The 27060-nt window shown below is 37.7% G+C and overlaps 1 protein-coding gene across 1 annotated transcript in view; it reads right to left on the bottom strand.

Annotated features, from left to right (window-relative positions):
- Positions 1-2070: 2070 nt before the first annotated feature.
- The window catches only part of BICD1 (BICD cargo adaptor 1), an 89592-nt gene continuing 64602 nt past the window's right edge, over positions 2071-27060 (bottom strand). Inside the window, exon 9 of the mRNA XM_027679611.1 lies at positions 2071-7906. Coding sequence (XP_027535412.1) covers positions 7674-7906 — 233 coding nt within the window. The 3' untranslated portion in view covers positions 2071-7673. The remainder of the gene's footprint in view (positions 7907-27060) is intronic.

Here is a 27060-nt window from a genome sequence, read left to right on the forward strand (position 1 = left end):
TTAGGCTTCTGCTGAGTTGCCAACTATAGTACTGAGCCTTATTTTTGTGCAAAGTTAGGGCTTTCTTCTTTCAATCAGGCAATCACTCAGACCTTCCACTGAGAAGAAAGCAATTGTGCCTGTGCCTTTACCACAAAAAAATAGATGAGAACTGGCTTTATTCCAAATATTTTTTCCCAGCATGCGTATAATTAGTACTACCTATTTTAGCTCCATTTCCCTCCCCGCATTTGGTTCTACATATAAATCTTCTTTTTCATGTTTGTCTGTCATGGGCTGCTAGAAGATGTGACTGTCAGGCCCTTGGATATGGCCCTCTTCATAATTAGTATCTCTGTTCTTACTACTGGTCTCATGAAACGCAGTTTTCAACACTGTTCAAACTTATGCAGTAATTTTTCCTGCTTAACCTCAGTTGCCAGTGGCCCGTCAGTGTTTTATGGTGTTAAGAGAGTCAAACTACAGCTCCTCCTGCCCTTAGGTATAACTGGGAGCATTCTGCATTTCTTTATACATAACTGCAGGATTTATTAAGGTATCCAGAAACAAAGACTTGCCGTGGCAGTCACTGTAAACTTAAGCCTCAGCATCTTTGCCATTATCATCTGGTATATATATATATATACACATATATATATGAAAAACAATAGTTCATTTGTCAGAAACCACCTCTTGCTCCAGAATAAGGGGTAATGGTGGTTCCCAAGTGAGAAATTACACACAGGTGTTTTCTTTGGAGACAAATTTTATTTTGAAAAAAGAAATTAGTTTTTTCTTCTTAGTTTTGGTTGGTTGGTTGAGATTTTTTGGGGTTTGGTCATTTGTTGGTGTTTGTGTTTGTTTGTTTTGGTTGTTGTTTGGTTGATTGGTTTTAGTGTTTGTTTTCTGTTTGATTGGTTGTTTGTTGTTTTTTTTTAACCCAGACTACTCCTACCATTGCCTCTCAGAGTGTTGCACAGGACCAGCTGAAAGGATGATACAGAGGAAGGGGAAGGAGCAATATGGGTTTGAATTTTTTCAAATCAGCTCTGAAATAAGAATGTTCACATAAGGAGAAACCCTCTGTGAAACTGATTTCAGAACAAATACACTAAGAAAAGCCTGCTTTCCCCTTCTTTTTTTTTCTCCTTAACTCTTAAAAGAAACTCTTTTAATTTAAAATTGAAGGAGAGGAACACCCAGTGTAAGAACATTCTATCCAGAGCAGTCACACTCCTGCTAAAATGATCATGGAAGAGTGTTGCCAAAGGCACTTCTGCAATGAGCACAGATAACGTGTGAGACCTCCCCCAGTTGGATGAGAAAAAGGAAGAAAAAAGAGAAGTGGAGAGAACTTAGACAAGCAACAGCTCTTGAACCCCACTTCTGTCACCATGCACAAATCATGTTGCTATCCAATGCACCTCTCCAGCCAGCCAAAAACAAACCCAGCCCTCCAATAGTTCCCATTGAGTCAAACACCACAGAAGGCCTGGAGGTGTAATCATTCCTCCAGGCTCTTCCTGACCGATTTCTGAAAGCTGGACATTTTCAGAGACCCTCAGAGACCCTGCAAACAGCAGCCACCCTCCTGCCAGGGCTGAGCTCCTGGATCAGTGTGGAGGGATTTTCACCTCCTTGCATTCAGAACATGGTAAAGGATGTTTCTTACTGTAAAAAAGTAGGTATGGTACCCTGCACACAGCACTCCCAAGCCAATTTTATGCCAACTTCAGCTCTTCCTTTGCTTCCACATACCCTGAGGGTGGAGATTTGCATCTTACAAAGCATTCTTCTACTGAAACTTTATGCAGATGTTGCAGCATTTCAGAGATGACTGAAATTTGTTGGAAACATTATATGGGTAAACAGTATTTTAGTATCTTCCTCCAACTCAGAAAACAGAGGAAGCATCTTTGCTTTAATTTTTAATCCCTTTTCCTTTAATGTTGACTTCCATTCTTAATTTCCTGTCTGATGCCTTTTAGACTTACAATTAATGATCTTTAAAAGCTAAATGATTGTGAAAGTCTAAGCCAAGTCTAAGCACTGCAAACTGCTGTAAATAGAAGTAGACCAGACAGAATGGTGTTAAATGAACAAAAATGGCCAGTTTATTCACTGGAACAGTTATGCATTACACTGTAATTTTAATTGGAACATAAAGATGTAAGAATCAGTATATCAGCTTCTTTTAATTATTTTCTTCATCACTAGAGTGTTTTTCCCAACCATTTGACTGCATGATCATATTACACATGTACAAGCACAGACTTTATGAATCCCTCACAAGGCATTAATCTAGGATTGTCTACAAGGACAAGGAAGAGTTAACATGGGAATTACTTCAATTTTAAAAACAAATGATGCACTTTTGGAAACAAGAATTATTTAACTTTTTTTGCTTTTAGCATAAAGTAACAACAAGAAGAGTTTCCAATACTCAGTCTTTAGCAAATGAACATATATACTTTTATATTTTCTTCACCACCTAGAAACACTTCATCATTTAACCCCAAGAAGGCAGGACAACATAATGTCAATTCAACATAGGAGTAGCTGAGTTATTACAGCAGTAAACATACAGTATACAAATTTGTGTTTGTCACAAACTCCACCAATGTTAAAACTCTTTTGAAAGGAACACAGCAATCTGTATGGTTCATTAGATACAGAACATCATGCAAATGGAAACATTCAATAGATTACAAAAGTCACAAAACATCAGTTTTCTTTTTTTTTTTTAATTGTTTACAAAGGATCAAGTTAATTAACCCTTTAACAGTCAAACCACAGGGCTGATAATAAACAGGGCAATAACTAATAAAATGGACTTAATTTATCCACTGGCATAGCACACATAGCCATATCTGTGAACAGAAGAAATAATAATAAAATAAGCTAGATTACTCTTATTTCTTGTTCATAGCTGATAAAATAACAACTCGGCTAGTAAGCCAGTCTACTTGAAACTTTTATCAAATTCTTCTGTTTATTGATTTCCAACATATTTCTGAAATCAAGTAACCACATAATAAAAACTCAGAATACTAACGTGAGAAAAAACATACTCTTATCCACCCTTTCTTTTACAGCAGATCATAATAATCAAAACAAATACAGAGCTTCGTAGAGAGACATTTTTGAAACACAAGGCTCTATCACCCAGAGTCTGCCTGCACATCAACTCCAGCCACGAAATGTAGGATTTTTCCTTTACTTTTTGTCAGTTTGTCACTTGGTTGCCATTACATTTCACAAAGGGGATTTTCAAGAACTCCGCAGGAAACAGATTAAAAACCAATAAGGATTTAAGCCGTGCGCCTCCAAGTGAAAGATACAGACTCTCTGTATAGTTCTCTTGCCCTTCTAGCAAGAGGAATAAGCATATCACACAAGAAATAAGAATTTTCTAGCTTAGTTAAGGATAGGGAGAAGCTACACGATGTTAACAATCTCATGCACACATTTTACATTGCATATTTTGATGCATTTGTGCCTGACGGCAAAAGGCAATTGCTTTTTTATTTCTTTTTCCACAGGATGCTTAATTATACTAAAAAAACCCCTTAATGGCTAAAAAAGTCTGAATAGTATATATCCTTTTCAGACTCACTGCACACACAGCAAAGGAAAACTGAAGAGAAGTGATGACTGGAATTTCTAAAGAGGTAACTATAGCAATTATCTTACTTCAAAGGTAAAACATCAGCGCCTGCCATTCTCAAATGAACATTTCTGAAGTACAAAAGAAAGAAATTTACTGTAACCTCAATGGATACGCATCTTCTGCCAAAGAAAGGAACAGACCTCAGAAAGGCTGATGTAATCTGTACCTTATGATGATGATCATCATCAATCCAACTATAGCGGAATTGGTAGCACAACTACTGACTTTGGCATTGCATGATTGAACAATAAGGTCGGTATCAAAATAAGGGCCTGGACTCTGGGTGTTGTTCCCAATGCGACAAGGACTGGGTCAGATTTTACTAACAGTTTACTTAAGTATTTCCAACATAACTATCGTGAGCAGCCTTCATAGGTGAGGTCATATTTCATGAGTGAGGTTATATTTCATAACATAATCTCCTTTATGTACACACATCAATATGGCAAATGGCTTAAACAACGTTATAATTTTTTTTTAAATAAAAAATAAACTGAAAACCATCTTGGCATTAAAACTTGCAGCGTTAATTACAGTTTCATTCTACGAACTCTACTGTATAACTATGGTTACATTAATTTACTGTGGAAAATGTGGATAGAGAAAGCACAGAGAAGCCAACCTGTCAATCAGATCAATCAGAAAGAATATCACTATTGCCTCCCTCTAGAAGGCAGAAAATTCTATACGATTAGCATAAAAAAATGGTAATATGTCCTCTTTCTGTAAAACCTCCAGGTAGCTTCTGACTGATAGAAAATATATTTTCCATACTATTACATTTTACAATTTATTTCTTCATCTTTTTCTGCCTTTATATTTGATTTTTTTTTCTTTTTTTTTGTTTTTTCCCCACACATTTACTATAAACTTGATTTCCAGGAGCAGATCATTTCACTGAACAAGGAATATTTTTTCACTACAGCCGAAAAAAAAATCAAACCAAAATGCCCCTATTTTGACCTAAATAACCCTATTTTGAGTAGCTATTTCAAATCCAAAGAAATTTCAAGGCCATCATAGAGAACAAAAGCTGCATTTCAGACACAAAAGTCAGAGCAGGATTTGAATTGCTTCCTTACTGAGTATGACACATTGCAGTGCTTCTGAGTATATTCAACCATTAAAAATATATGTATAATTTTTCTTAATCTTTAAAAAGCAGAATAGATATCAACACAACATAAATTCACTTTAAATGGGCAAAATATAGTATTTTGCAACCCTTAGAAATCCCAGGTTTTTGTTTCTGGTTTTGTCTGCATGTAAATATTTCCTACAAAATCTCTCACAAAGTTTTATGTCATCAATCAACATGTAACAAAGAATAGTTTATCATCTTAAGTTCAAGGCATGTATTTTATTTTGTATGGATTAACTGACAAAAGTTGTCCCAGGGACCTATATAGTTTTATAACTTACAATGCAATAACTACAACCACTTGTACATTTAAGTTGGCTTTTTTCTAGTTATCTTACACTTCCAACACTTAAGTTTTGCTACATATAAAAAAATGTAAATCGAAAACTTAGAAATTAAGAATTTAAAACTTAAGATAATAAAAAATTTATTAGTTCTATAAAACGGGGCCACAACTTCTATAGCACTGGATGCTGTTTCACAACCCTTGATCCACATGGACATGCCACTACAATGTTTTGATTTCCCAAAGTTGCTCTGCAAATCACAACTGGATAAAAATATGTTTCTAAACTGTCCAGATACAACATTTTTTCCCAATAAATTTGTATCTGTATAGAAAGGAAATGTATTTCACTGAATTTCTGCTTAACTAAAATGGAGGGAAAATTGATTTGGATATGAAAGTAGGAAAAACTATTCCAAGTGCAGTCTGTGGTAACTGTATTCAAAGTGCTAGGAAAATTCCTTTTCTTTTTAACAATATACAGTAGCTGTCTCTGTTGGATGCAGACATGACCACTGCATGATATTCTTACACCAGGCAAACAGGGTCAGGAATCTGAAGATGCTTTTTGAAGGCTGAATTTGCCTCAGACAAAATATTGGGTTTTTTAAAAATAGCAATCAAAATAGCAGCTAATCTCAGTCTCAGACATTATGATAGAGCTGAACAAGGTTTCACTTGACTTTTCTATGACAAGACAACAGTTTAAGAATGATGCTAAATAGTGATGTAAACATCTATGAGGAGAATCATGCGAACCGCATGGAAACCAAAGTCGAAACACTGTTGAGTGTTGTCTGTTTGATCTGATCAGAACTGGATATCAGTTTGTTCCTGTTTTCTCTACCTCTGGATGTTTTGTTACAATAGCTCAGCTGCTTTGCCAAGGTTACACGACAGACGTTGATGACATAGAATATTTCTATTTACAGCACCTTCATTACTGGTACTATGGTAATAATGATTTGTTAGGCACACTGAGTGGTCACCGATTCTCTCCTCTGCTGATGTTTTGTGTATTGTAACATTTGGTAAGCACTGTTACTAAAAAACTGACTTCATTTTCTCAGCTCCAGGCAGAATTTGAAAGAGTTGTTCCAACCACACCTGCAGCAATTGTTTTTTTCCCCAGCTGCTCTATACCTCAGGCTGTACTGTGTTTCCCACTTGTAGGTCGTACGTGTGCTGCAGAGAAGGAATAAAGACATGTGGAAGTATCTAAGCCTTTCTTCTGTAAATAAATTAAGGCCACCTGACAAAACAAGGAGCCTGCTAGTTACCAACAAGTAGGCAGGTAGGCAGTGCTGCAGACTTGTTTTTCTAGCTGATAACCGGACGGGAAGCCCAGAGATGCTGAAACACAACCCCTTATTTAGCCGCTTGCCTTGCTGCCAGGTACTGTGCAAAATAAATTCCTCTATCCTTGATTTTGTTCTGAAACCCACTGCTTTTAAGAAAAGAACAGGCTTACTCAGCTTTTACAGGAAAGAATCTTTAACTAGGAACACTGTGCACTGTTGCGATAAAGTCTGCGTAGTGTAGATCACCTGAGTATTTGTCATAAACTGACATGAGCTAAGGTTCTGTGTCTGTTGATTTTTGGCAAGGAAAAAATGCACTACAGTAAAGTCCTACTAACTTTGACCCACACCTTTAACCCTACCTGCATGAGTTCTTTCACCACAGAATACTTCACACGAAATGCATATGACTTCACCATTCATACTAAGCCTTCCCTGGTAAGGCCTCGAGCTAGGATCCTGAATATGGGAGTGGGAGGAAAGAATGTTTTTAATTAGCACACAGCATTTTACTTGTTTTAGATTTTCTTTCTCAGATACCAAATAGAAAGTAATCCCAGAAAACAGCACCAATTCATCTACTTGTCTGAAATGCAAAAAATATAATTACAATGCAAGCAAACAACTGAAAACAAATCAATACATTATCCTTTCATCTCCTTCTTAGGCTTAATAATTATCTTTCAGTGAAGAGCTAGAACAAAACCAGAAGCTAGTGTAATAGGAATTAAAAAAACAAGTGCATAAACAATATCAGTGCAGCAGCAAAATATACAGTCATTGTTAACATTTCAATTCAACCCATTTCCAACATTTTTGTGCAATAAAAATTGGCCATATGCTGGCCAATGCAACAAGCCTCTTTTTAATATTAACACAGTCATTCTTCACTGAAGCTATTTCTGCTTGGTTTTAAAAAATAAAATCAGTTAAATACAACTCTCACAAAAAAAAAAAAAGAAGACTGTATTTTATAAACACAAAATTCTGGTGCAAATAAAATAAGAAATAAATATCACACCCTTGAAGACAAAAGGAAATTTGAACTGGTTCCTATGGCTGAACTTGGAGTATGTGAGGGTAGGATTTTTGTAACATATTTTTTTTAACATTGGCTTAAGTCTCTCATGATTTCAGAGGTAAAGCCAAGCAGCTGGGAGGAACATTTTTGTTGAGATGTTAAATTTCACTACACTTCAGTTGTGATAGCACAGTTTGAGTACAATCAGAGGAACCATAAAAAGTCTTCTTGATAGGTTGGGCTCTGTGCTTTGTGTTCTTCTTCTCAACCTTCCCTCAGTTGCCAGAGCAGGGGATATGAATCCAGACTTGCCAATGCAGCAACAAGGCAGGATTGTCCACCTGCTTGCTGGGAACAACCCCAACTTTTGTTGCACGAACTCCACTCTGTTTGCATTTTCTCTTATGTTGCATATGAAGATTAGGGCTAAGGAGGAGGCTTAGAGAGACAGTTGAGAGGGGCACACTGAGAGCTGGAATGTGGCTGCTCTTCTGGAAGAGCATTAGGACTGAAAATTAAAAAGAAAAGAGAAAAAGTGCTTAAAATACATGGCAAACGTTTTACATCCACGTAAATAGTACAGGGCTGGAAATGAACTTTAGAAGGGGATGAAGCCTCATCTCTAAATCCGTATCCTCAGACACACAGTACACATAAAGAAAATCCTCAGTGTGCATGCATTCAGTGACACCTGGATGCAGATGTGAAGTGGTCCAGATATCACACTTGCGAGTTCCTGTACACAAATGCTGTTTGCATGCTCTGATGAGAAACGCTGTGTGGAGAAAAGAATGCATGTGTGAAATGGGAGAGCAATTTTGAAGGACAAGATGCAGGTGCCATCTTTATGTGAGTATTAAAGATTTTCTATATGCAGCTGATTGATTGTTTGAAATGAAGGACAATGCCAGGATGGAAATCAGGTTTCATAACTTTGTGAAAACGTGATCTCTTACTGAATGGGACCTACTTACTAGTACATCTGTAAAAACACAGTGTAACCTTCTTCATCAGGCAACACAAGCATTACATATTTTGTAATTAGCACTCCCAAAGGGTGGGGATTTTTTTATGTTTAGTTTTGAGTTTTGTGCTGTTGGGATTCTCTTTATTCTGTCATATACTTCTGTCATTTGACTGTTTTTCATGTACAATTTGTCTGATAACAGCATTCACTGATAAACCTCTAAATGTGCATTTGTAGCATTCGCTGTCACATTGTGTAGAGAGGTCTGAACCAGCTTTCAGCAAACCAGGTGGGGCTGGAGTAGCAGCCAAGATGAGGGGCAGCTAACACAAACACACCCCACTTCTTGGTGCAGAGTTCCAAAGCAGCAAAACAAGATACCAGAACAAAATGCAAGTAAATGTAGTTTATAAAGAGAAGAAAAACAATGCCACAAAACTCAGATCTTTAATGTGTCTAGGAAGATTTTTTTTCCTTAATGCTTCAAATGTTCTACAGTCTTGAAGTTATTCCAAGCTCAACAGTGTGATATACGATAAAGCACAATCATTTATGTCTCTGTCTTCAAGAGAATTTGCCTTTTCTGTGTTCCTTCTTTAGAAACAATTCTTTTATGCTTTTACATATTATCTCTGCAGCACAGACTATTGGAGCACTGGCTGAAGGAATGCAATTAGTCCATTGCTGGAAATGAATCAATTTGAAATGCCAGAGGTATTTGAAAACCTGCCACTGGAAATGCCAGTGGTACTGAAAATGTCTTTAGTTCCGCATATAGCATTTACTTTAAGAAACAAAGAAATGACACTGTGTTTGACTGAAGACAGAAAGAAGTGTGTGCCATCATCATTAAGTTGATGGCAATGTCCACATTTTCAGATTCGAGAAGCCTAGGAGGGTATGACTACAAATCCACAGGTATTACAATTCAGCAGGAGCTACAGTCCTTGCACCTCTGAGCTTATTTGAAGATCACAGAGTTGCGTGTCTTAATTTGATTCTGTTTCACATTAATGCTCCTGAAGTTTCCCAATTGTAAAACGGCTGGTGAGAGTGTTATACAAGTTCAGGACCTCACAAGTTTTGTTTTATGCTCAGCTGCCTGAGTAGTTCAGCCTCAAAGTGTGTAGTGTCATGGACTAAGATGCCTCAGTTTATATATTGATTTAGTCTAACTCTAAGCACCTAGGCATAAATATTTAACCTAAAATATTTTCTTGAAGTTTAGTAGTTGGACTTGTTTAATCAAACACTGAGAAGACATTAAACCTGTACTCGCTAAGTAATTATTTCCATGGCTATAACTATCCCTTTCTCCTCCCATATTCTGCCACCTGCAGATGCAGATACAGCATCTAAAGAGAGATCTGACTGAGATTTTTGCCTACTCCACACAAACAAGTGTTTCAGGAGTGACTGCAGATGGACCCAAAAGGTCTGTATTTGCTCTCAAACTCATCCACTTATCAAGAGCCAGCTCCTGGTTTCAGCACCTCCTAAGTTCTCAAGATAGGCTTAGGAGAAGCACTACTCTTAAGTCCTTCAGAGATACAAAAGTGAATTACAACTTTAACATCACATTTGCGGGGGAAAAAAAAGGAGGTAGTCATGTGACCCTACAAGGACTGCCTTACTCACCTCCCTTGCTGCCCCATTTCTTTTTTAACAGGTCTCCTATAATTGCCAGAAAGGAACAGAAACTCAACACACACATTCCTTGTTCGTTAGCAGACATGTGTTTGTCTTTTGGGGCTTCCTTCCCAGCTTTAAAAATAAGCAACAAAAGACATTTGTGCTCTGAGGGAGAGGACTGGTGAGGAAATGGCCATAGTTACAACTACTTATGTACAGCAATGGCCTGAAAGAGGATCTTTTGAGACACATAAGATTCTCCTCTACACAAATATACACAACCATAATAATATGGCATGACCTTCAGTACAAAGTCAGCCCTGACTGTAAACACTGTAATACAAACTATCCCAGGCTATGCTCAGATTAGCAATTCTAAGCACTGTCCTTAGAATTATATTAATTTTCTCTTCATGGTAATTCTTCATTGCTTCTTACTTTGAAATACAAGCACACTTCTATGCACAGAAGAAAGAGAAAACTCTGTCTCACTATCTCCTTTTCAACCAATAATAAATATTAGGTGAATTAGGAAGAGAAAAAAAATTACAAGGCTATCAGACACCTTTATAGCAACATATATAACCATGTCACTTCTAGTCCCAGTAGATTTAAATCTTTTCCTATAACTCTACAGTTATACGATGCTCTCTTCAGAAACATAATACATCCAGTTCATTAACGCAGATTGCTGTAGCAGTATTTAAACCAAAAATACATCAGAAATATGGCATTCAGTGTGCTTTTCAAGCAGGATAGGTGCTCGTGGCAGCAGGTCCTGGAGCTAAGCTATCAGGCACATTGACAGTTGCAGGCAGTAGAGGATGGCAGGTAAGATTAATAACACAAAGCAATAGAGAGACATGGAAGAACCTGAAGCTGTTGACTATTAACTGAGAATAAGGAAGAACATTGTTACATCCCTCCCATGGGATATGTGCAGCTTTTAAAACATTAGGTTTTAACAGACATTTTTGTAAACATCTCTATATAGGCTGGTATCATTTGGGGATCTATTCATTCAATCGATGAAGAAAGTCTGTGTCGCTTTTTTTTGTGTCAGTATTATTGTATGGTTTTGGGCAGCTCTTTTTTTCCCGTGGCACTCAAAATGCTAATCACGTATTTCTAAAATCAATTGGAAAATAGTGTGCAAAGCACTTCAGTGTTTGTGAGTACGCTGTTCTCTGTCTTAACAATGCCATTCACATGCAATATTGTCTGGCATTGATTGTAACGGAAAAATAATCAGCAATGGAAAGTATAAACAGACCAGTAATATTTTCAGAATGCAACCAGTAACATTTTACATTATTTAAAATTTATTTCCTATTTTTTATAAAGAAAAGCATTATTTCTTATTAAATGTGTAATATTAATTTCATTTGAAGTATCAGGAGATTGTTTGTTTTGGTTTTGGGTTTGGTTTCATTTTGGTTTTAGTTGGTTTTTTTTCTTTTTACTAATAGATAACTTGGGTCTAAAGTTTTGGCTTCATTCAACTTGAAACTGTGTACAGCTTATCTAGTGAGACCTACCAAAGCCTATGTACTGGAATCACAACTACTAAAAATTCCAGAGTTATACGAGTCCCACTTGCAAATCAGTATAGATAATGGATGAGGGAATACTCTGTGAATCTACCTGTGTTATGGCCAGGCATATTAACTAGTTTGATCATGATTAGACACTGCAGGATGTGGAAAACATCTGTGTGAATCACAACTTTTAACAAGCTCTTGTTCAGTCCTGACTGAAATGCCACTGAGGGGTCACATTACCTCAAGGATTGTGTCAGAGACTTTAAAAACAAACATACCCCTCTCTTAAAATACATGACTTCAGGGCTGGGCAGAGCTTTCATTTGCCTCTTGGTATCACTTTGTGATTGAAAGCATGCACCACACCTGCACAGGTTGTCAGAGGATGAGGAAGGCAGGACAAGCTCCTATCTTCCTTCTCTGATGCATTTAGAAAAGCTGAACCTCAGTAAGTCTAACTGGTTCTTTAAACAACTTCAAATTTTATTTTATATTTCAAATTTATTTAAATAAATAAATAAATCTTTATTTAAAGAACTCAACAATTTATGCCATCATGCTGGCTTGCTTTTAATCTCTTGTTATGCTTCACTGCTTTACAAAGCTGGGCAGCTCTGTGGTTGAGGCAAGCAAGGCAACAAAGTGAATATACCAAAAATAGTGTGTTGTTTTCACCTTACCTGAAGAATACCAGTCTAGTAAACCACAGCCACTTGACAGTCAATTTTTCAGCTGAGTATACAGGTACGTTGTTTCTAGGATGACTGATCTGAAGTTTTTTAAAATTTTAAATTTTAAATTATCAGAAGTTAAGGCTTGTAGACAAATGTATGTCAGTAGCAAACCAGGTAGGTCTTCCATTCTGAGAAGAATTTTTAAAATTGCAGAAGCAATTGTTTGTTTACATTTAAAGAGATATTAACATTAGTAGTAGAGCATATTCTTCAGAAGGAGAATAGCTCTGGAAAGAACAGAGTAGAATTTAGTGTTAAAATAAGGGTTAAAATTTAGGGTTAAAATAAGGCTTGTTGACATTAAGCTTCTATGTATCCAGAGCATCTAATGATAACCTCAATTTGCTGTACCATCTAAAATACAGCAGACATCACTTCACAGGCATTTTAAGGATTTTAAATGTAACTTATAACTTTTTTTCAATGTGCTGTAAAACTCCAAAATGCAAATCAGTAAATGATACTTATCAGTTATAATGAGCTTACCCTACCTTCTCAGTAAAATTTTCATATAGTAAGGAAGATAATAATATTTCCACTTTGTAGGCTTTAAAAGAGAGGCACTAATGAAGCAGGTGTTTAAGGCCACCAAGAGACCCCCTGTGATTGATATGTGGTCTGAAAGCTGTACCACACCCCTTCCTCAGTGGGCACCATGGCAGAATTCCCCACAGGAAGTTTAGTGTAGCACTGTGTGGGAAATAGTTTCATTATACGTTTGGCTATTTACCAACTTGGTCACTACAGTTCAGACTAAGGTCTAAAATTAACGTAACCTACTTCAAATGACAGCATCAGCATAAGGAAATATATGCACAGAGTGTACCATGAACTGATAAAGAAAATCATTGTATCTCTTTTTGCTTAGGTTTGGTTTTGTGCCTTGATTAACTCAGCCGTCTGAGAAGCATGATTTGGCCTTTGCACCACCTATGAGCAAGGACACCAGGCGTTTACTTTTAAAAACAAGATTAAAAACTGACTGCATTGGGTCTGAGTTTCCAAGTCAGGGAGAACTTTCTTAGAAGTGTCTGCTAAAATCTCACAAATGCCTTTAAAATGCCACCTTGTGAAAGGGAAGCCTGAATCTACCCCTAAAATTTAAAGCCCCCTCCATTTAAAAAAAAATTATGTAGCAAAAAATAAAATCATTACTATTTTGGCATGATTGAGAAACTGCCTGCATAAAAAAATCAAATGAGGGCTGTAAGATCCAACTTTGCATTTTTTTCCATATTTTTACGTGAAAGCAAGTGCATGAATGCCGTGGTTCGTGTTTGTATTGTCACTGCAGGAATTATCACTGTTCCTTGAGCTGTTAAAAGTTTGCTGTTAGAAAAGTGTAGTGAAGAGCTTTTGTATGAGGAAGAGGAGGGGAGTCGCAGGCGTGCATGCAGCTATGTGCAAAGAGAAGAGAGTTAGTTAAGTTTACCTGACAGTCTGGCAATCTGGCCCCCTGGCTAGTTGTGAGCCGTGTGGCGGTATGGAGGCAGCAGGCTGCTGACAATCTACAAGAAACTGATAAATTAGACATATATACAGAGAGATTACAGAGCAAGGGGTTAGTAACGGTACTACACAGGCTACGCATCTGATGGAGAGATTTAGTGAGGAATGTGTTCTTGGTTCCTTATCTGACAGAAACACCTTTTTTTCTGATAACAGTAACATTGGCTGTTTGTTGCCTTTTTCCTTTTTTCTCAAGAAGCAGTGGAAGAATTTACCTTTCTTTCCCTTAACACTGGCAAATTTTTGTTTAAACAGATAGCAATAATGGGCTGTATTCAGGGTCTGGGTTTAAACCTTGTACTTCTCATTCTTCTGCTCGTGATGAAGTTGTTTTTCTTACATCTAACACAAACCATGTCAATAAAGCTACTCAAAATTTATCCAAAAAACTTACATCCATATAACAACTATTACAGATGCCATCTCATTATAATGTTTGAGAAAAAGCTAATAAGAAAGTCTTCACAACTTCTAAACAGTGCTTGTGAGATTGGTTTTTATTTTTGGGGAAAAGGGAGAACTCAATACAATCGGTTTCACTGTTCTGTCTAGATTATTATATCAATTCCCTGCCAAAGCAGTTTCCACATTAATCACTTGCAAAGCTGTATTCTTGTTCTTAAATTATTAAATAACAGTAAAGCCAAATAATCCTTCGTTGCTATGTTTTTACTGTGATATTTGAAATATGAAGACAGCTTTAAACACAATAATATTTGTGGGGCTTCATGAAAGTAGTTGAACAGGACAATCTTGCTTTCTAGCTCACTAGTTTCTACTGAGATTTCCAGATCTCAAGATTTGCTCATTTTCCCTACAGCAGTCTGGCCTTTCATTCCACTGTCTATGTGATTCAGATTGTCAGACAACAGAGTCATCAGGGTCCTCTCAAACATTAAAATCTATGGGTGAAATTCTAGCCATATGAAAAACTACTGGAGATTATTTTTTGCCTCCAATGGGATTTGCAGCAGACCTATCATCCTTTCTGACTGCTTCAATCTGATTCTCAACCTGACTCTTTGGTGGAATGGAGTTACTTTCCTCTGAACCTTAAAAATGAGACAAGGGGAACTTCACGTACTTGGAAAGAATTTGATTCTGGTGTTTTTTCAATTGGTTGCAACTTAAGGAATCATTTCTCTTTACAATGTAGATGTTTTCCAAAACCCCCTTCTATTCTTTGTCTCAATGAAGTGGAAGAACGTGCACATAAATTTGCTGTAAGGAGTCTTGAGATGACACCAGGTACAATGCAGAGCAACACACCTTCCTAACAACACCAAACATCACATCCACTATCATAACATTTCCCTTTCATATCAGCCCAGAGTGCTTCTTCCTAGTTCCTGAGAAGATCTGTGCTGACCTCCAGTGGGTGGAAGCAAGTGTACCCAAACTGCTGGTTTCTTCCTACTTCAGCAAATAGGAGAGGGGTTTGGCCTTATTTTCTAGTACACAGGTATCCACATTAGAAAAATATGTGCAGTTAATGCTGGCACCACTGCGTCCGGAAGCAGAAATGATACTCTGCCATTCTTTCATTTACCAGGGTTGTCACTAGAGTCCTCAGTACATCTTTTAGCAGAAGAGTGCATGAGTATTTGAGTCATGAATAGAAGAGTCTGTCAGGTCAGCACAAAGCTCAATTAAAATAAGAGGTGTCTGGGAAACAGACAGACGAGGCTAACTGCAGGAAGAAAATTATTACTGAAAAGTAAAAAAAATTAATGTCTTATTCTAAACAAACTAGTTTGCAGAAGTCCAAAGCAAAGTCATCCCTGACAGCTCATACAAGGCAGTAGTCAGTGAGGAAAGGAATAAAGAATAGAATGCTGTGTAATGAAAAGGTGTGGACAGATTTCGTAAATACAGAAGAAATTGTTCTGACAGGCTTTTCCAGAACAACACAAATGCCTGATTTTTGATCCTATTCTAATATCTCAAACATGGTGCAAATATTTGATGTTGCGTCTTCATCTGCTACATTTGGCAGAATGCACGAACAGCAAGCCAGATTCTGCCAGCATTATTCAAGCTGGATAGTAACTGTTTCGGTGAGAACAGACTCCCCTGACTTCATATGAAACAACAATTCTAGCTGGCGTCAGCAGTTCACATGCAATCCCGGCTCACACTCACATCAGGACCAAATCTAGTGATCCACGTGTCTTAAGATGATTGAATCGTGCTCCTACATCCTCCAGGAGTGAAGTTTTTGAGGATTATGCTAGGAAAAAGCTAAGCAGAATGCATATGGCTTACATAGACACATTTCAAATTCAAAGGAGCTTCTTATCTACTTATGTTCAAGTAGCTGTGCCAGAGCTAACTTTATTCCTTCTATATTTAATCCTTTTAAGTATTTTGGAGGGTTTATAACGTTATTCTCTAATGTCATGACAATCATAAAATGACTTCTTTCTACTAAGGAACTCCTGCTTGTTTCAAGTCAATGTTTTCTTCTTTCTGAAATACTGTGCTGAAGGCTAAAAGTTTCAAAGATGTCTTTACTAATTCTGTGGTCAATGTCACATGCCATAAAGACAAGGTAGGAGAGACATGCTTTACTTTATTAGAAAAATAAAAATAAATTTTAAAATTACATTGGAAGAAGCCTGTTCCCTGTATTTTTCAAATCTCAGGGACCACCAGTCAAGCTACAGAGTGAAAGGACAGTTTGTCATTTAAGTAGAAGATACTTGGGGAATACACAGATTACACTTTCTGGGGTATCTTCTGAGACTATGAACAAAAAAATTATTAAGAAAGTTGTTAAATAAAGACTATCTTAATTCTCCATCATCTTCACTTACTGTGAGGAAAGAAACTACTTAGGAGCAGCAGCTGGGCTGCCTGATCCCTTTAGAGTCCTTTTACAATTCTATGAACCTTATAACAAAGAAATGAATTTTAGTGATCATTTCAACCACAGAAGGCAAAGAGGAGCTATTGTACATTGAAATTCACATGCCAGTTTTCACTGAATTCAGCAGGACTTGAGGCTGCAGAGTCCTGTGGCAGTATTAGACAACATTCACCACTGGATCTGTTGGAGCTTTGAGGCTTGACTTGTGCTATACATTAGTCCTGCTTCGACTTTCCAGTTCTTACCATTTTAGCCATTTGCTGGCAATGGTGGTGTAAAGGGCTCAGAGATTTCCTCTCTCACTGCTTAGCCACTGCTGATTTTTCTTTGGAATCTAATGCTTAGTCCTAATCGGGCTAATCAGCTCCTGATGTAAGAGCATTAAAAAAAAAACCAAGCTCAGAGAAACTACATCTGCTCACATGAGCACTGAATGTGCTGCTATGAATTATGTGCTGAAAGCAAATCTCACCAAAAAAAAACCCCAACATATTTTCCTGTGCTTCCCTTTGGCTCAGCCACAAACCCAACACATTTCCCTTGTGTCACAAGGTGTGCTCTGCCCTTCAGTCTGTGAACTGGGTGACTCTAATCAACACAGGTCTGCTTTACTGGGTTATTACTGTCTGGGAGATGGGCATGCCTTCTGTTGACATCAGCAATGTCCCCAGTGAAAAACCTACATGCAAGCATTTTCAGTCCCACCTGCTCAGGACCCAGCACACTGCAATGGAACATTTCAGCACATTTTGTCACTCAGTAAATTATTAATCTCTACACAGTGCTGTCAAAGACCGCAATAAAAAGCTTTCTTTTTTCCCCCCTTTTATCTGAAAGGGTAAAACTGAGAGTCAGAAACCAAACCAATCAACAGGTACTGTTACATATTTAGCATTTCTGACATGAAAACTTTGGGAAAAAATCTGTTCTTGATAAATGAAAAGCTTATGACAAAATATGAGATTGAGGTTTTTTCAGTCTGTTAAAACAAACCTTCCCTAGAATCCCATGGACCACATCAGGCCAACAGAAACTCCTTCTTTCCTAGTTAAAAGTTCTCAAGCTACCTTTGTGTTACACTACCCAATGTCAATTGAACTTGCTCCATCAAGCTTGAGGAATTTGATAACATGTCTATGAAGTTGGTATTGGCAATGTACTTGAAAAATAAGCTGTCTCCATTAATATGGTAATGAATAGTTTTCTTCCCTGAGGTGTCAATTTAATGGGAAAGAATGAGTGGTTAATAGCATGAGCTGAAAGTAGTGGGCAAAGAACAAATCTGTAGTCTTCTAGTTGTGCAGAGGTAGAAACAGAGTGAGACCTACAAAGACAATAAATCAATCCTCTTTGCTCAAAGACGAAGAACAAGGAAAATTTCAAAACCAAAAGACAAATGTGAGATGTCAAGAAGAATGGGGTAGAGGGTACTAAAATATTTGCCCTCCTTGCTGAGATTTGTAGAGATGCTTTCAAGCTGCAATCTGATAAGATGAAAAAAGTCCCAAAACTGTTTATATTCAGAGGTGATGGGGATATAAGTTTATAAAGTTCTTTGACTAGCTAGTTTCATTTATAATTTATCTTCATTTTTCTAATGGATGCCAAGAAAATTGACCTTCCTCAAGGCTAAGAGGAACTTTAGGAGGTAATGGTCATCACAAAGAACAGCTAGTGAGGGGACAGATGTGACACCTTCAGAAAAAGACACAAACAATGGTACAGGTCAAAGATTAGAAGAGCCTCTCCCTTCTCCTATTTCCAGGGTCAGTTTGGGTCTGGATATAACACAATTACCTCTGCCCTACACACAGCCCCAACTGATCAGTCTGTCAGATGCAAACTGGATGCAGCTCTGTGTTTCTGCAGGCTGCCACTGGAAGGAGAGGACTATAGTGGAGCAGCCACAGGGATTCCATGCAGAGCCCAGCTGGCCTAACTAACCCCAGCTTACTCACAGCAGGATTGACTCAGCTTGTCCCGGCCTAGGAGCAAAACTAGAAGCGCGAGAGGACTGAGCCATTGTACCATCCCACGAGAGCCAGCCCTGTCCCGGCACAGCTCCACACGGGCAGCTTAATAAAGTTCACCAGGTGCAAGTTAGCTCCTGCACGTTTCCCAGCACCCAGATTACCTGGGATTTCCCACTGTCTGAGTTTTACTTCTGTTCCTATTAAACTGAATAATGGATGACTGACTGGACATAGACAAATGTATCAACCAAATATTAGTTTCGCTTTTCTTCATGGTAAAGCTAATCTACTATTAAATCCCTATGACAAGTCTTGCAAGTACCCAGGTGACTTCACATCTTAAGCCTGCTACTCAGAAAACTTGGTGTCTCAGATTACTTTTGTTTGGAGAAGTTTCAACAACAATCAGTTCTTCCACTATTTATTTCTTAGTCTTCTCAAAAAGTATTTGAAGAGTAAGACGTGAGCATGCTGCTGAACTCCCACTATCTACCAATATCTATATATTGCCCTAAGAGGCAACAGAGCAGCAGTAGGATGCATCTGAAATCCTCATCTCCTGTCATCTCCCCGTGTCCATTCTTTTTCTTGCAAAGGAGGCCCAGGAATATCCCACTGTTTCTACACTCCCAAGTTCCTTACACGGGTCCTTCTTTTGCTCCTCCTCTCAGGTCTTTACCTTTAGGACAAGGTCAGACAGAGTTAACGTAACAGGGGGCTTTCTGTCAAATGCTTCTCAAGAGTAAGAGCAGGTAGGGAATTTAATTGCTATTTGCTTATGGCGTTTAGGGAGACACTATTTATCTTGCTGATTTCCACAAACCAACCCATGGAGCATCACTAACAAGTTCATGCACTGCCTGGCACACAACACTGACAGACATGGTTTAGTAGGTCACTGGTTCAGTGGTTTTCCAGAACATGTCAGGTCTCTTGGCTATGTTCTAGTGAGTTCTTTCATCTATACAACAGCTACACTATATGGAGTGCTTTTCCAATTGATTTATTTATTCTGCATGACTTAATTTCTACTTTTTTTTTAGACTTGAATTATCCCAAATCTGTTCCCCCATCAGTCTATGTTTCAGTGTTAATGTGTCTGCTAGCTCGAAGTACAGTGATAAAGCTATATCCCAGCCTTGCCCTCTCCTGTAGCTTGTATTAAGAATAACTTTTAAAAAAGAAATAACACCTTGTCATTAATAAAATTAGCAAAATGCATTTTTCTCCAGTTAAAGACTAAGAACATTAAGAGGTTTCTTATCAGCTCTGTATATTTTTTCACATTTTCGATGTCACAATGTGTTTATGTTATTTCTCAAATGGTTTCTATGAATGCTTTAAATAATTCCTCATTAAATCTACTGAGAAGCTAAATAATGGGTTAGTAAAATAGCAGAAATGGAAATGGTAGAAGCAGAAAAATATATCTTCAGTTCCTTTCTTTTATACAGTTCATAAAAGCACATTTAAAAAGGTCTGATGATTCACGAAATACTTACTAAAAGACACACACATTTTAAACATTTCAAAAAGGGAAAAGAAAGGTCTTAAAATTACACAAATCATCTCACTTTGATCTTGTTATTTACCATGGAAACGTAAATCAAGGATACATTTCAGATGGTCACAAAATCATCCAGACCAAAAATGCTTGCACTATTTTATGGGGAAAGAAGGGCCTGATCCAAAATTTGAAGTCAGTGGGAATGGTAACTTTAGTAGGCTTTGGAAGAAACAACATAAGTTACAATTTTAAGGTTCCATATCCCTAAAAAATGCAGACAGAGAGATACTTACAATCAAGGATACTAGTCTTGATTAAAGAATGGCGGTGAGCTTACTCCATACACCACAACATCCCAAGGAACTGCTCTATTAGAGAGCTAAAATATCAGCATGTCTATTTAAACAGAGACTCATTTCAGCTTTGCCTATTTTATGAGGAGAGAAGCCCAATATTGAATATTCCTGTGCATTTTAATGGCAAAAATCAATAAGTCATGAAACCACATTAAACCTTGTCATAAAAGAAGATAAAGATGGATGACTTTTGTTGCCAACATTGTCAAGATATTTCAATCTCTGTTTTAGTTAATTGCTGGGACTGGACTCCAAAGCCCAAAATTTTCATAGAAAACAACAAATATCTGGAAACACACCTTAATGATCTGATGTGTCACCTGCATACCTGTTTAGTTAGAAACAACCAGAAGTCTAATAAGATTTATTGGAGAACTTCAACAAATGATGTTAATATTAACCATTCCATCCAGCAATGATGTCATAGCTTAGATACAGAGAGAAAAATGTCAATAGCCTTTTAATGAAAATATACAAAAGTAGGGCATGGATTTCACTGCAATCTTTTTGTTTCATTGTTTGTTTGGTTGGGTTTTTTATGTTTTTTCAAACAGACAGGAACTTCTATTAAAAATAGGTTTTGTTTTGGAATTGCTTTCTACATATAGTGAAAAAACATCAGTAGAAATTAAATTAAACTTGTAGGACTGCAGTGAATTCATGCAATAATAGCTAAATTATATTGAAGTAGCTAAATTATATTGATCAGCATGAAATGTATGGGTTTGGTCTCATCAGTGATAATTGGAGAGCTAAATGCAAGAGAGGAAAAGCACAGAGTGAAAAGGTCCTGTTCACAGTGGCACCAAGAGGTAAAAGTACATTTAGCCAGCTGAATCCTTCATCAGTTACAGCCAACTAATGTCCTCGGCAAGGACATTGTTCTTCAAATTCAAAACGGCCTCCACAAGAACAACATACCATGCTTGAAATGACATAAATATGCAATGCTCATTAAGCTTAGTTGAATGAGCATATCGAATGCAGGACATGGCCCTGAGAGCAGGAAGATATGTACATATATCTGTATATATGCACTAATACCGCTCATTAAACAATGAACACATATATACACAAATATGGCATGTTTACAAAACCCACAGAAAACAGGACAATGCAGAACAAAAAAGAGAACATAGATAATAAGTAAATAATGACTGAGTTATCCTTTTCGTGAAGAGCATCATATTCGGGTTAAAAAAATTCTTACATCTGATTTTTAAAAAATCCTACTAAAAACATATAAAATCCATTTTCCATGAAGAGACAGATTAGGCCAATATTGCAGGAGTCTTACAACAGCCAGTAGCCTGCCTAATTGCACAAGCTCAGAGACATCTTGCAGGTACAGGATCACCATCAATGCAAGTACATTCTCAGTAGGTAAAATACAACATACTCATAGCCAAGGATTCAGAAGAATCATCCATGGATCTCTAATGAAGCAAAGGGCAATTTGCACTTGGATAAATTTGCATTGCCAGAATAAAGTTGTGGGGTTTTTTTAAAAAAATAATGGTTCTGAAGAACTTTCATGCTTTGGATTGCTTGGATGAATCAAAACAAACTTTCCTGAGTGAACAATTCAGAGCAGACTAGCCTGACTAGTTATATATTATATGTTTCCATATCCTATTTAGTAGCTGTGCCTTGGTTAATCACCTATCCTGCTTTTCAAGAATAAACTGTTTCACCTAATATATAGAAAAACTCACACTGTTTGGAACTCAGAATAAAATTATTTAAGATAAAATCAGCATAGAAGGAGGTCTCTAGATCCTAGTCATGTTGATTTTCCTCTTCATTAATCTATAAAATTCCTCCACAAAGGAGAAGTAAGAAATATTTGAAACTCTTCACTGGGTGACCTGAGCAATCATAAAGATCTACAAAGCACCCTCCTGACAAAATTTAGTTCTGAGTTGTTAGTGTTCCTCAAAGGACTTCTTTCATAACCATTTTTAAAGGAAGCCGTGCTTTCCTCTGTGTGCAGATTTTTAACAGTCCTGCTGTTTCAAAATTGAGAAGTGCCTGAAAAAGCGAAGTTGTGGTACTGAAGTAATGCCTGTAGCAGCAAGATTTAGAAATCTGTGAGGAGCTTTCTGACATTGGTACCTAAGCTCAAAAGCAAAGCTTCTGGAACTATTTTTGGCAAAATATTCCTAAAAAAAAAAAAAGTGCACAGCTAAAGACCTCTGACTTAAACCCTTTTCAACACACAATGAAATGCTATAAAAAAATTTGTTCCCCCTGCCTTTCCAATGGTGTAAGGTACACAGGCACATGTCTACAGACAGCCTCTGCTGTGCAGAGTGGTGTCAGCCTGAGCCTCCCTGGTCATCTTCCCAACCCCTGCATCCAAAAGGGGAGGGTAAAGAGAGCTTCATTTCCTATCAAGTGCTTCTACTCACTCCTTTTGAAGATGCTTTCCCGCATCTTCACACTACCTAAACAAGGAGGAGCTGAAACCAACAATCTTGCCCCACATGTTAAGTTCCACTTTAACGGTATTTTAAGAAAAATACAGAAGAAGGAACATGAGCTTCTGATTACACAGAGAGTAACCTTTCACAGAATATTTCTGAAAGTCACACCCTACACACTATACCTTGAAAAACCTCAAAATCCAGAAAGAAAAAATTAAAATACCATTAGTGTATTCCTCATCCCTTGAGCTAGGAGAGGTTACTCAACACCTCACATGACTTATTAAAAGCCCTTAAGTCCTTATAACACTAAGGGTCACCCTACTCAGAAGACCCTGTTAAATTTTGTTTGTGCTACATCAAACAGATCAGTGCATTCCTAGGTTTCTCAGCCATTCTTCACATGTTAAACCAGTTCTAGTGTAAGTGACAATTAGCAAAGACAACTCTTAAGCAATTTCCCTTGAGTTCCAGCTGAAAGATTCAATTATAAGACTTCTTAGGACCTCAGCACTTGGGTGATTGACATTTTGTATTTTCATTTTCCTTGTTAGCTTTAAAAAATACTGTCTACCTACAGACTGTGTAAGTTAGCTCTTGGTGACACCCTACAGGAGTTTCCTTTGGGATTGAGTTTTTACAAATTAAGTTAAATTTTAAGGTAAGAATGCAAACCGACAAACATTAGTCATTTGTATCCTATTGTGATTCATATTTGATTTGCCTGTAAGCATAGAGCTACAGCAGAAATTAATCTTAGAATACTTTTATAGTAAGAGTATCTATTAAATACTATAAATTATGCATGATAGGTGATGAGTTTAGTGCTTGAGCAGTTGTGATACTGTTATGTAGCATTCCTTGAGTTGTCTTTGTCTTCCCCATTAGTCTCATCTTGTGAGAATTCACTGCCAGGCTGTAAATCACTCATGAAAGACATCTGAAAAACAAGCAGGCTTTCAGGTTTAATGTGCTTTCAGAAATGAGCAACTCCATAAAATTACCTACTTTTGCAGTGGTTTTTATTTTTAAAGCTTTTAGAAGAGCCATTTTATGAAATGCTCTTGTAACAATGAAGAACAATAAAATCTAAACCCTACGAAACAAAAACTTGGGATTGCAGTAAACTAGCACAGTTCTGTTGAAACCCATGGGGCTAGACTGGCTTATGTCAACTAAACACCTGACCTCAGCTGGGCTTGGAATTTGAGAGAAATGTGTCACATTTTAGGGCTACTTTCCTTTTTTCTATTTTGATAAAATGAAATATATGACCATAGAGAATCCTCTAAAAGGAAAAGGATTGCCCATTATGATCTGAATTCCTTCAAAATATGAAATGCTTGACTTTTTGCAGCGTTTTCCTGTGTGGGACTTTAAATACCAGACATAAACAATAGGGAAAGAAGCATCTACCACAGTTTGTTTGGGGGGCACTCCAACAAAGGAGACTCTCAGGTGGTTTGTTGTTGACCCTGTTTAAGGGAGAATGCTGCAGCCACTGGTTATTGTCCATTTCATAAGCCTGTTGGGAAACCTTTTTCTTCAGGTGCATCATCTACACAAGGATCTTGATTTAAATTTAAGCTAAAATAACAGAATTTCCATGCAAAAATATCTGACAGAGAAGAGTGATGTCAAAGCAGATACTACAGGAGACCTTTTTTGGCTTGGTCTTTCCTTGAAGAGGTTGAGAGAATCATATTTCATATTTGGGACAGTAGTATATTAAGAGGCACCTAGTGACTGTATATTCAAGGAGTTTGAACACAACTGCAAAGGTAAGGTCATTTTTCATAGTGTTTCACACTGATGAACCAAGCATTAGGCTTTCTATATGCCCTGACTTTTTCATGTAGTTATGAAAACAAACACAAACACATGCAAAGGTAGGCTAGAATTGTGCTGGACACGTACGAGCTGCTTCTGCCTATCAGAAGAATAAAAACTTGAAAGTGTAAAAATACATCTTAGCAGAACAGAAGCAAAAAAGTAACACACAGCAAAGCCAAGTGCTTACCATTACCTAGGAGAAATGGAACATGATACTTTGAAAAAGGACTGAGTGGTATTTTTAGCCCCTGTGGGCACTTAGGAGCTATTAGTTCAATTAGAAAGCCCAGATCAAGTCATGCTGTCACAGCTTGATGTCAGAGAGACATGCACGCTGATTTAAAGGTGAGGGCAATCAAACAGAAATTGATGAGGAAATGAGAATCTCTTTCTTGAGAGATCTTCAATTCAGCTGGTCTTCTTCTGAAAAAAGCAGCAAAAAGCAGTCCAGCTTTCCCTTTACTAGCAGTAGTCAAAGCTGGGCCCAGAGCATAGTGAAGGCAATCTCTTCTGCCAAGCACCAAGTCCAGAAGAAGGTGCCAAAGAAAGACAGGCACAGCTTGCTACTGCATGGGGAGCATGGGGCAGGGGAGCCTGCCGGGTTTCTCCCTCTGCCAACTTCAGCTATTTTGGCTCTTGGTCTCCATCAAATGCCTTCCCAGCTACAGCCTCCCAGTCCCCACAACACTGAGAGCTAATGAAAGGACAGGGCATAGATTCACTCACATAATATGGCTGAAATATTTGTGTGAAGGAAATCGTTTGCAAATTTAAAGAAAAAACACCAAAACATGCTTCCATTTAATGTAGGTTTGATTCATTCTTGCTCCACCCCTGAGGACTCAGCCTCAAGCCAAGCTACACTTTGCTCCATAGTGTTTGAGTTTGGATGCTGCTTTTTTGCACCCTCTCTGATGAAGAAGCAGGTGTGGGTTGCTACATTTCTTGCTGGCTTGCTTGACTGCACAAGTCATCTGAGAACAGAAACTCCTTCTGATACAAGGCTTTTAAACTTTCTTTGTAAAGGCAGAAGAATAACATTCTTCACTGTTCCTTCACGAAACAGATAATTAGACAGATGGCAAAAAAAATCCTACTTGGTGCATCATTCCTTTCATCTGTTAACAACAGTAAGAAATCTTCCAGAAACTGGTAAGAACTGAAAAATTCACTACTTAATCTTCAACCTCATTCTAACATGGGCCCTGCTAACACTGGAATCTGAGTGCTCATAAAAATCTCAGGTCTGAACCTGTCACTCTCACAAGCTGAGCCTAAGGCCATGTGATGGTGTAAAATTCTGACAAATGCATTCAGAAAGCTGGGACTGTTGTAGATTCCTAAGGACAACCATAACATAAATCAATAACTCTGTCTCAAGACCCTTATACTCTGAACATGTAGAGATGTACCTAAAGTGACAGATAAGACTCCAGGCAAACATAATTTTCTGGACAATTCTACTTTTCAGGCTGCTTTATCCTTTGGCCTCTCTTACTGGGAAAAAAAAACTGTGTCAGTGTTTCTCAATCTGTGGTCCACGCATCTGTGATGTTCTATAAGATGCTTCTTTCCTGCCACTTACACGTTTTTCTCCTCAGGAGACAGCTCTTTTGATTTATTTTCTGCAACACTCCTTAGGAAAATGTCTTGTTTAGACTGTCTGCAGTTTTACACTTTTCTTTGGAGTGGGTGTTACTTACATGGTTCAAAGGCAGCTGTGATATTGATGGCACTAGGTGAGAAATTTAACATACTATAAGGTACTGCTCAACTTTCCAGAATAAGCATTTTTTTGAGCAGAAACCACTTTAGGGGTTTAGCTTCTATGTTTTCTACTTATTCTTTTTTGTGTATAACAAATTTCAAAACAAATAATGAAAAAAAAACCTAACAACCAAACAAGACTGAGCACCTTTAAAGGCCAAAGGTTCTGCTCAGGCACAGAAGAAAAGTAATTATTAGCTTGTCTGTCAAGCAAAGAAAGATGTCTCAACCTTTGAAACGGCATTTCCTTTCTTCACCTTGTTCCATGCGGATACTACATTTTGGCAGGAAATTAGGAGCAAAAGCTTCCTGCAAAGATAAACTTCATGATTCAATTTATATAAACTAAGCCTTCTGTGAGTTTAACACTACGCTTCAGAAAAACCTGACTGAGTGCTCCAGGGTGAGCTGCATAGGCTCCTGCACACTGCCAGTCACTCCCTCGCTGGCCCTCACACATCTGACTCCTCTGTCCTGTTGGGTTTGTGTCTTCCAAGGGGACTACCAACATGACCACCAGACTAAGCTCCACCCAGGCACAAGGGTGC

Source organism: Neopelma chrysocephalum, unplaced genomic scaffold, assembly GCF_003984885.1.
Source record: "Neopelma chrysocephalum unplaced genomic scaffold, ASM398488v2 Primary Assembly neopelma1_59, whole genome shotgun sequence".
Lineage (NCBI taxonomy): Eukaryota > Metazoa > Chordata > Aves > Passeriformes > Pipridae > Neopelma > Neopelma chrysocephalum.